Source organism: Hylobates moloch, unplaced genomic scaffold (assembly GCF_009828535.3).
Source record: "Hylobates moloch isolate HMO894 unplaced genomic scaffold, HMol_V3 SCAFFOLD_11, whole genome shotgun sequence".
Taxonomy (NCBI): Eukaryota; Metazoa; Chordata; class Mammalia; order Primates; family Hylobatidae; genus Hylobates; species Hylobates moloch.
The window spans coordinates 96,907,740-96,918,442 of record NW_026652286.1 but is presented as its reverse complement, the minus strand read 5'-3'; the positions used below and the strand labels follow the sequence as shown (position 1 = coordinate 96,918,442).

General features: G+C 37.1%; 1 protein-coding gene across 1 annotated transcript; it reads right to left on the bottom strand.

The window, feature by feature from the left end:
* Nucleotides 1–1,066: 1,066 nt before the first annotated feature.
* On the bottom strand, nt 1,067–2,002 carry LOC116477467 (olfactory receptor 10D1B-like). The gene has a single exon (XM_032168151.1). The coding sequence runs from the start codon at nt 2,000–2,002 to the stop codon at nt 1,067–1,069; it is 936 nt and encodes a 311-aa protein (XP_032024042.1).
* Nucleotides 2,003–10,703: the final 8,701 nt, after the last annotated feature.

The following is a 10,703-nucleotide window of genomic DNA, read 5'->3' as shown; positions in this document are numbered from 1 at the left end:
CTAAGCCCGGCAGCCAGGGTCTGAAAGTGCTACAGCACACTAGTATCTCTGCTTTACCTGTAAGAGATTGCCTCAAGTCCCAGCCAGATGCCTTTCTCTTTATACAACTTCCTTATGGTTCAGAAATAACAGGATGCTATTTAAATAAATTGGGATGCACCACCACCACCACCACCAACAACAACATAAAACCACTTTTTGTTTTTCTTTTCTTTTCTTTTTTTTTGAGAGAATGATTTTTTAAATTGAGGTAAAATTTACATAACAAAAAATGAACTATTTTAAAGTGAACAGATCAGTGGAATTTTGTACATTCACATTCACGTTGTACATAGCACGTTCACAGAGTTGTGCAATCATCACCTCTACCTAGTTCCGAAACATTTTCATCACCCCACAATCAAACTAAAAAAAAAAAAAAAGGTCAATTTCCTCTGTTTTAATGGACTTATCTGCTCTGGATATTTAACAGGAATGGAATCATACAATATGTGACCTATTGTATCTGGCTTTTTTTTCCACTGAGCATTAGATTTTCAAGTTCATCCACATTGTAGGAGGCATTCCTCATTCCTTTTTGACTCAATAACATTTTTAACAACTTGTAGATGAATAAAAATGAAGGCTTATCCAATGCAGGCATTTGAGGATATAGTCACTGCAGTCAAGATGAATAAATGTCATGGTGTGAGGGAAATGAAGAGGAGGAGGGGATGTAGGAGGATGAAGAAAATACAGATTGAGAAGCAGAAGCTCCAGGCTGTTCTGCCTACTGAGAAGAGTTTCTCTCTCTCTCTCTCTCTCTCTCCCTCCCTCCCTCCCTCTCAAGCAGTATGATTTCCTCAAAAGAGCACAGGTCCCAGAGTCACAAAACCAGCTCTGGAGTCCATATTCTGCCATTCACACCTTACATGTCCTTGGACAAGTTACTTTCAGTTTTAGTCTCCACATTGTAAAATGGAAATAATAATACCTGTGCCCTCAATTTCAAAAATATGTGTGAGAACTAAATAAAAATGGTTATAAGCTATGAAGTGTGGTTGAAGTGCTAGTTACTTATTTCTCTCTACAACTGCTCAGGAAGGAAGCCCAGCTGATATAAGACCTTCCTTAGTGATGATTTCACCTCCTTATTCCTGAGACTATAGATTAAGGGGTTCAGCATGGGGGTGACCAGGTTATTCAGAGTCTGAACAGTTGCATCCAACCAGGGGCTGGGGGTAGGCCTCAAGTAAATGAGGACCACTGGCATGTAAAAAAGCAGGATGGCGGTAAGGTGGGCGCTGCAGGTGGAGAAGGCACGGCGTCGGCCCTCGGCAGAGTGGATCTGCAGGATGGAGAAGACAATGCGACTGTAGGAGGTGAGGATGAGAAGGAAACAGCTGAGGGGCATGAGGCCCACACTGATGAACCCCACCATCTCCAGGGCTGAGGTATCTGCACAAGCCAGCTTCAGCATGACTGGGATATCACAGAAATAATAGTCCACCTCATTGGGGCCACAGTAAGGCAATTGGAAGGTGAGAGTGGTCAGAAAGGTGGCCTGAATGCAGCCAAAGAATGAGGTCCCAATGGCTAGGATGACACATGCTCTGTGGCTCATGATTATGGTGTAGCGTAGAGGGTGACAAATGGCAACAAAGCGGTCGTAGGCCATCACCATGTATAGGAAACACTCAGTGCAGCCCAGGAAATGGTAGAAGAAGAGCTGGGAGGTACAGCCTGCATAGGAGATGGCTCGGCTGTTCCCTGAAAGATAGCACAGCATCTTAGGGGAACTCACAGAAGGGAAAAATATGTCAAAAATAGACAGCTTGCACAGGAAGAAGTACATGGACGTGTGAAGCCGAGCGGAGGAGACAATAGCCAGCAAGATGAGCAGGTTCCCCATAAGGGTGAAGATGTAGAAGGACAAAAACAGGACCAAGAGCATAGTCTCCAGACCTTCCATGTGAGGGATGCCCAGCAGGATGAATTTGGACACCACTGAGAGATTCCTCATGGCTGTGAAAACATCCAACCTTGAAAAGGTACCCAGGACACCAAAGTCTAAATACCAATGTCAAGTTCTCAAGCTTTTTGCTGATGAGTGCTTTGGCTATGTTTTTAACAAGGAACAACCTGCCTTCTTATGAAAGGCAAGAGAGAGATCCATGTAAAAAAAAATCAGATAATAACGAAATGCCTATTTTAGAGTCAGTCTATTCGACTCATGGAAGGAATGCTTTGTAAAGGCAGATGCTTGTCTTCTACAGGATGAGAAGTTTAGAGGCATATTTAAAACACTTCAACTTAAGTTAGAAGCCTATGTACCATGGATTTATTCTTTTTGAGCGTATTTACTCTTTGAACTCTTGTGCTGTCTTTACATAAGAAACTTCCACTATTCATTGCCCTCTGCAACATAACAGAAAAATAATTAGGTTAGAAACCAGAAAACTTTATATGAATCCTGGCCTTTCCATTTATTAGCTATACTTATTAAAACAATTTACATGACATCTTTCATAGACTTAGTTTCATCATCTGCCAAATGGAAATCACACTTATTATAACAACATTGGTAACACAAATATCCTAGTATTATAGTAAAGTTTATGAAGTATCTGCTAAAATGTCTGGCAAAACTATGAACCCTAATGAAAATTTTTTTTCTTTTTTTCCATAAGTTATTGGGGTACAGGTAGTATTTAGCTACATAAGTACGTTATTTAGTGGTGATTTGTGAGATTTTGGTGCACCCATGACCTGAGCAGTATACACTGCACCATATTTGTAGTCTTTTACTCCTCGCCCCCCTCCCACTCTTTCCCCCAAGTCCACAAAGTCCACTGTATCATTCCTATGCCTTTGCATCTTCATAGCTTAGTTCCCTTTATTTTATATATCTTAAACTTAATTCTTTAAGCACCTTCCTTTAATGTTGGTATCCTGTAATTATTTGCAAAAAATATTTTATTAAATAACATCATTGAATAGATTTAAGATTACATACTCTTCAGATTACATCTTTCTAGACTTGAAAGGTCGAAGATCTCCAACTCTAATAAGAGATGCTGTTCTGGTTCTTCTCGTTCTTATAGTCATTTCTAAGCTGACTTAAGATGACTGAAATATTGAGAAACAGTATCAGCAAGGAAAGCATCCAATTCATGTTACCGTAATGAAGTAAGAAATACAGTGATCCATGTAAAGAAAGGCAAAGAATAGCACTAATGAGGTAGGTTATACAAGTCAAGGGCAGGATATAGTGCCTGAAAGATTCGGGGATCTCTCATTACTCACTTAGTAATAATAATGGTAATTCACATACACACACACACAACATTTAATGAATACTTACTGCGTTCCAAGGACAGGCTCAGCATTTTAAAATTTGCTATTTATTTTTAAAGTATACCTATAAAAAGAAATTACTATTATTATTACTGTTCTTATCTATAGATAGGAAGGTGAAGCTTAGAAAAATCAAGCAAATTTCTCAAGCTTAAAAAGGTAGTATGTGACAGATTGGTTTAATTCCATTTCCTGTGCCTCAATCATTAGGAAATTGTGCCTTCTGTTTGCCTCTGCTTTCTAAGACAGCCTGTTCCATTGCTCGGCAATGACACTCTTTCCAGATGCATTCACATCATTGCTTTATATTAAGGTAGGAAAAGTCTTCATGTCCTATTTCCTCCTGGTCATTTCCAGTCTTGACTTTACAGCCTACTTGATAAATACTTCATTTAGTTTTAGAGATCACATAACAGGTGTTTTCTATCCCTTTAACACTAGACTTTAGTATCAGCTCCAATTCAGGAGCTTTCAAGTTGCAGAGCCACGTTCAACGTGGGGATCCCAATCATAAGCTGTGGCAAGTGTCATGGAAAAGCATCTCTAAAGAGAGCGACCAAGCCAGAATGAGTCACCCACATATTACCCAAGAACTGGGCAAAAGTAAAGACAATATAGAAACAGTGACATTCTGGGGAAGAAATGCTTCTGCAGTCTGCCCCTTGTTATTAATTCTAGCCACACCTGAATCGTCTCTCTGGGCAACGCAGATTCCTGTGAGCTTTCATCTCTTTGGTCAGCAAAGGCAAGAGAGAGAGAATCTGGTTTTGCCTATGATCAGACACCATGATATGCTGTGATTCCATAATTTGATTTTTAAGTCCATTTCAGGAAGAAGTCACCAAAGACCAGGAAATCTCCCATGTGTGAACCCATTAGTGTGTGAGGGGAAGAGGCTAACAGTGAGACATGGGTAGAAGTTTGAACACTCACACAGTCCACCTGGGAATATAGTCAAGTTTTCCAACCGCTATAACAAGATCTCACATTTACTTTTTCTCAGCAGAGCACAATGTGCTCCAGCCAAAGGAGCCTTAATTTTCCTATTTATAAAGAATCAAGTCTCACAGGATTTGTACAATCAAGACCTGTACACACTCACTCTCTCTGGATTGCTTTCTTGAAAGTTCTTCTCAGATCCCCTTAAGCCCTACTTGGGACTCAGTGATACTTCTAAGGGAGCAATTAGTTTGTCAATAACATTCATCACCCAATCATGAGATAACAGTAATAATATCATTGGAAAGGGATGCTCTAAAGTGGGAAATATGTTCCCCCAAGACTGTTTGCATAGTAGAAAAACACCAGTTTTAACATTAGATCGTTTGCATTGCTATCCCTTTATTTGGTTGTCTTTTACACCTTCAAGTCTTTGCTCCAATTCAGCTCAATACCATAAGCTCACGATCTCATGATAGTTCGTGTTACCATTTGCCTCATCAGTTTTGAAATTGTCTATACATGCCTGTGACTGTATGGCTATATCTAATAAACATCACTATTCAAGACAGAAGCCTAATCAGTAGATATTTATTATGCATCTACTACCATGATGTATCTTCAGGTCATTACTCCTAAAGAATAACAGTCTCACATACTGGACACATTGCTGGGAAGATGACCAGTATAAATAGAGGAGCTATAAACCAAAAAACAGTAAACTGAAATACCATTATTTAATTAACAATCCACTGTAAGCACTTACCATAAACTGTCATGCTAATTTGTTTAATTCATTGTTGCATTTAATCTCCAAATGAAACTTTATGAAGTAGACAGTACGATTTGACAAAGAAACTGAAAAACAGATTAAATAATCTAGAAATTACACAACTAGAAAGTAAATGAGCTGAGACTGTAATTTCAAAGCCAATTCACACAACTAGAAAGTAAATGAGCTGAGACTGTAATTTCAAAGCCAATTCTTTTAAGCACTGGCTATGCTGAATTACAGAGATTTGAGTCTTGCACCAAAAGAAGAGAAAGAGAGATTTAATGTGGTCTTCAAATGCTTGAAAAGCTGGTGGGTAGACTTGATGTGAGTTATTTTACACAGACTCAAGAATCATGGGCAGATGTAGTAGAAAGATAGATTTATTTTCAATGCAAAAAGGAATTGTTTAGTTGTTAGAAAATGTACATCAATGAAATAAGCAACCTTTTGATGTATGATCTCATCACTGGAAGTATTCAAGAAGAGGTAAAGAGAACCATCTTTCAGGTATACCATTAAGGATATTCTCAATTCGAATGAATAACATAAATTCAAAAAACTTAAAATTTTTTCTTAGTATAAAATTATTTGATTTTATTTCCACCATAAAACTTTTCAAAGATACTGACCTAACACAATAAAAGTGGAGCTTTAAATTAATGATAATTCAACTAACCCCTAAAGCAAAAGCAATTATGAATATGTCCATAGTAGTTACAAAAGTAGTTACAAAGTTTACAAAACTATTACCGTTTTAATACCAAAGCTGTTGCTGAAGCATTTTTAAAAGAAGAGAAAAGCAGGTTGTGGAGGGTGTACAGATACTGCTCAGGTAGGCTCTCAGAGGATGGACGCAGTTTGTTGGGATGTCTTAGTAAGTACATCACATTTTTAATAATAGCTAACATTTTCTGTGGATTTGTTATATACTGGAATTGTGATGAGGGCTCTGTATTTAATATCTTTCAATATTTACCAAAAATGTATTTCTATCTATTTTTATAGTAGAAAGCTTAATCTCCAAGAGTTTAATCAACATAACTAAGGTAACAGAGTTGGTTAATGATGGAGTTGTATCTCAAATCCAGAATAATATGACTTCTCCCTTCGTGTTATGAAGACAAATAAGTTTATCACTAATTTTGATTTTCAAATACTAGTTAATAACTAATACCACCTAACATTTGTAGTTGTTCTAGTTTTCCAATACACTTTTCTGTAGTTTTAATTAATTCTTAAGAGCTGTGTCAGGTGGGTTTTCTTAACTCCACTTTACAAATAAGGACGTTAAACCTCAGAGCAATTCTGGCTTTTTTAAAGTTGGACAGTAGAAGAGCCCAGACATTCCCAGGTTTAGCTCTCTTTCCACTACATCATCACTGCTTCCCAAAGTGACTCCATACAGAAAGCAGCTGTCTCTGGATGAGAGATAAATTATTAATAGATTCATTTGGATATTTGGTTAAGCCTTCTGTATAACCTTATGGTTATTACTGTTTTTATCACAGATTCCCTGACAAGATTATGGCATCAAAATATAATGAGATAGGCTGGGCACTGTGGCTCATACCTGTAATCCCAGCACTTTGGGAGGCCGAGGCAGACATATCACTAGAGGCCAGGAGTTCGAGACCAGCCTGGCCAACATGGTGAAACCCCATCTCTACTAAAAATGCAAAAATTAGCCTGGCATGGTGGCACATGTCTATAATGCCAGCTACTCGGAGGCTGAGGTTGGAAAATTGCTTAAACTAGGGGGGCAGAGGTTGCAGTGAGCCGAGATCACACCACTGCCCTCCCACCTGGGTGACAGAGAGTCTGTCTCAATAATAAAAATAATAATAATCATCATCATCATAAGATAAAGCATCAGAGAAACAAGCAGAGAGAGAGAGACACTTATTTAGCTCATGTTCTGTTTCCTAAGGGAAAAGTCCCACTGGAAAGTTTACTACATATTTCTCAGAAGAGGTCACTTTCTATGGTATGACTTGTGGGGAAATTTGCATTATATTTGCATCATTTTTGTTTTAGTCTGCTTAATTTAAGTCCTTTTTTTTTTTTTCCTGCTTCAGGTATTCAAGTAAGTCATGACATAGTCTAGCAGCAACTGATTCCTCAACTAATCCTTCAGCAAAATTTTCTGTTTATAAACAGCAAGCTTAAGTCTAGGCATTCTTGATCCAATGACAGGTGCTTTGTTGTTTCTTGGCAGGATAAGGGTCTGCGGTGGATTGTCAATCATGTTTCTTCCTTTATCTGCGATAGCCCAGTGGAGAAGAATTAGGCTGTAAGCCCAAAAATGGAAAGGAGTATAATGATGGCTATTTACTGGGTGACACATATCTGAAGCTGCTATTTCTTTTTCTTCCTTTTGTTCTTCCTCCCTTCCTATCTTTTTTTTTTTTCCTGGTGGAAAAGTTCTTGGCATCCTAAAAATTTGATGGTTTCTATGGAAGAGGTGTGATCCACCTAGTGGGGGAAGATAGAACTGAAAATGTTCTGCATTTTTATTGGGGAGAGATGGGAATGAAAGCAATATCAGGGACTTGAATCCTTGGAAACTCTCTTGAGTGATTTGAAATCCTCAGTCATCACTAATTCCTAAACAAAATTTCATGCTTCTATATGATCCCACTCCCACTTTCAAAGCCTGTAACCTCTTGGGATATAAGTCAGGTAACCATAACAGGCTAGAATACTGGACGAGTCCTTGGAATCAGATGGAGCAGTTCGATGTCTAAAATGAATCACTAGTTTCCATCTCTCAATGGAAATGTGAGCTTGAAAGTATTTGGTGTCTCAGTCAATATTAAGGCCATTTGGAACCAACTATCAGTTCTTGGAGCTTTAGAAATTATTGAACCCAAATTCAGAATCTCTGCCTTTAAACATCACACCATGTCCTTTGAGCATGCATTCTAATAGATAGTTATAAGAGAGTATTTCTCTCTATCACTCAGATAAATCTGATCCGCTTGAACTACAGCTTCATTTTACAGTACCTTCTGTGTTTAATGTGTGTCTATTTAGCCACGGACATTAAGAAATCACAACAGCGGATGTGCTAATTTTTAATCTATCATAATTGATAATTTTGAATGTGTGAAACTCTATGTATCTTGAACCAGGGTGGTAGTGTTATTCATATATTTATTTACACCTGAACATTATTATAAAATGATTATTGTATAAAGATTTGGTACAAAATGGAAAATATATAGCTGTGTATTAATTGTATCTGTGACATTCATTTTAATGGTTTTATCTATTAGTGATTACAGATTCTCCCAAAACCAGATAATTCAGCTAATTTATTAATAAAGTACTATAATCTTTGCTCTTATTCAAAACAAGTAGCTATTTCATATTTTTTATTTTTAAAAGTAAAAAATAGTAATGCTTTGAATCATAGAGTCTCTGTATGCAGTTGAAGTTATTAACTTAAAAAATAGATGGTTATAACTACAAGATATTTTTATGAAAGCCTTAAGATAACCACAAAGTCTCAAAAGATAAAGAGAAAATAATCAAAGCAAGTTGCTACCAAAAAAAGTAATCAAATAAAGGAAGAAGGCAAGAGAAGAACAAGCCAACTGCAAAACAAACAGATAACAATTAAAATGGCAGTGATAAGTCCTCACTTATCAATAGTTATTTTAAATGTAAATGAAATAAATTCTCCAATCAAAAGACACAGAGTGATCATTTTTGTCTATCATACCTCAGTAAAGCAGAAAGCATACTTGTAAGCTTAAGCATCTTTACCCTAAAAATCCACTGAATGTTAAACTGTTAATTACAATACCTCAAAAAAGAATTAAAGTGAATGAATGGATTTTACAGTACATAAACTACACCTCATTAAGCTGCTTTTGTTTAAAACTGAAATAAAGACTAAAAAAGGCATGGATTCCAAACTCTATACAGAGCTTGATATCTGACAAAGGTTTTAAATATATATATATATATAATATATATATATAAAATCTCATGTAAGCCTGACTATATTCCTATACAATTCCACTTTCAGCTTTATGACTATGCTTATTATTATTTAAGAAGAATTGCCTCAAATTATACCCTCATCCCTCCCTGAGATTCTGTCTATTTATGGACCCTCACTGCATTACTGAATTCTTCCCCACACCTCACCTCATTTTCATATCTCACCATTAAGGATGTCTGTTTGTCACATCACTTAGTAATAAAAACTGGTTTATGTGCAAAACAAACAAACACAAACTTTTAACTTTGGATACACCACAATAGAAAAAAGGATGTTTTCTACCCCTGAAATTCCAAAAAGTACAATTCTGTAAATGAAGGGTCAGTGAAGTGTGGAGATTTGGTAGATCAGACTACATAGAAGCCAGTTTCAACTATAACATGCAAAGAGTTTGGAAATCATCACTCTCATCATTACCACAAGAAAAAGCTGAACAAACATGATATGGTTTGGATTTGTGTCCCCACCCAAATCTCAGGTCAAATTGTAATCCCCAGTGTGGGAGGTAGGCCTGGTGGGAGGTGATTGGATGATGGGGGTGGATTTGCCCATTTGGTGCTGTTCTTGTGATAGAGTGCTCATGAGATCTGGTTGTTTAAAAGTGTCTAGCATCTCCTTCCTCTTTCTCATCTTCCTGCGTTGGCCATGTAAAGACATCTGCTGCTTTGCCTTCCACCATGATTCTAAGTTTCCTGTGGCCTCCCCAAAAGCTGCTATGCTTCTGGTATAGCCTGCAGAACTGTGAACCAATTAAACTTTTTATTTATAAATTACCCAGTCTCAGGTTTTCTTTTTATAGCAATGCAAGAATGGAATAATACAAAACTAATTTCTCTGTACCCTTTAGAAACTGAGAACACAGGCAAATAGTCATCCTGAAATCCTGAGAGACAGGTGACTTCAGAGTCACTGCTGACATTTACAAACCCGGAAGAGAATCTTTGGAATGGAAGACAGACAAATAGAAACTTCCTAAACTTAAATGTAAAGATAAAAACAAAAACCAAATAAAAAATAAACACACATTTGCATGGTTATATAAAGAATCTTTGGAATGGAAGATAGATCAATAGAAACTTCCTAAACTTAAATGTAAAGATAAAAACAAAAACAAAATAAAAAACAAACACATAGGAAAAACAGAGCAGAACATTCAAAATTTACAGGATAATTTCAAAAGGTGTAACGTGCAATTGAAATACAAGATAAAGCTAAGCAGAAAAATAGTTGAAGTTATAGCAAAACTTTTCCAAAATTAATGAAAAGCACAAAATTACAGATTCAGAATGTTCAAATAACACTAAAAGGATAAATACAAAAGGCCCTACATTTACAAATATAATATTCAAATTGCAGAAAACCAAAGACAAAGAGAAAATCCCAAAAGAAGTCTGCGGGGCAGGAGGGGGAGAACACTTTACTTATAGAGGAAAAAGAATATTGGGAGGCTGAGGTGGGTGGATCACAAGGTCAGGAGATTGAGACCATCCTGGCTAACACGGTGAAACCCCATCTCTATTAAAAGTACAAAAAATGAGCCGGGTGTGGTGGCGGGTGCCTGTAGTTCCAGCTACTCGGGGGACTGAGGCAGGAGATAGGCGTGAACCTGGGAGGCAGAGCTTGCAGTGAGCCAAGATCGCACCA

Bases quoted from the DNA above. Each gene is read 5' to 3' on its own strand.
- LOC116477467 (XM_032168151.1), bottom strand. From the start codon at position 2,002: ATGAGGAATCTCTCAGTGGTGTCCAAATTCATCCTGCTGGGCATCCCT.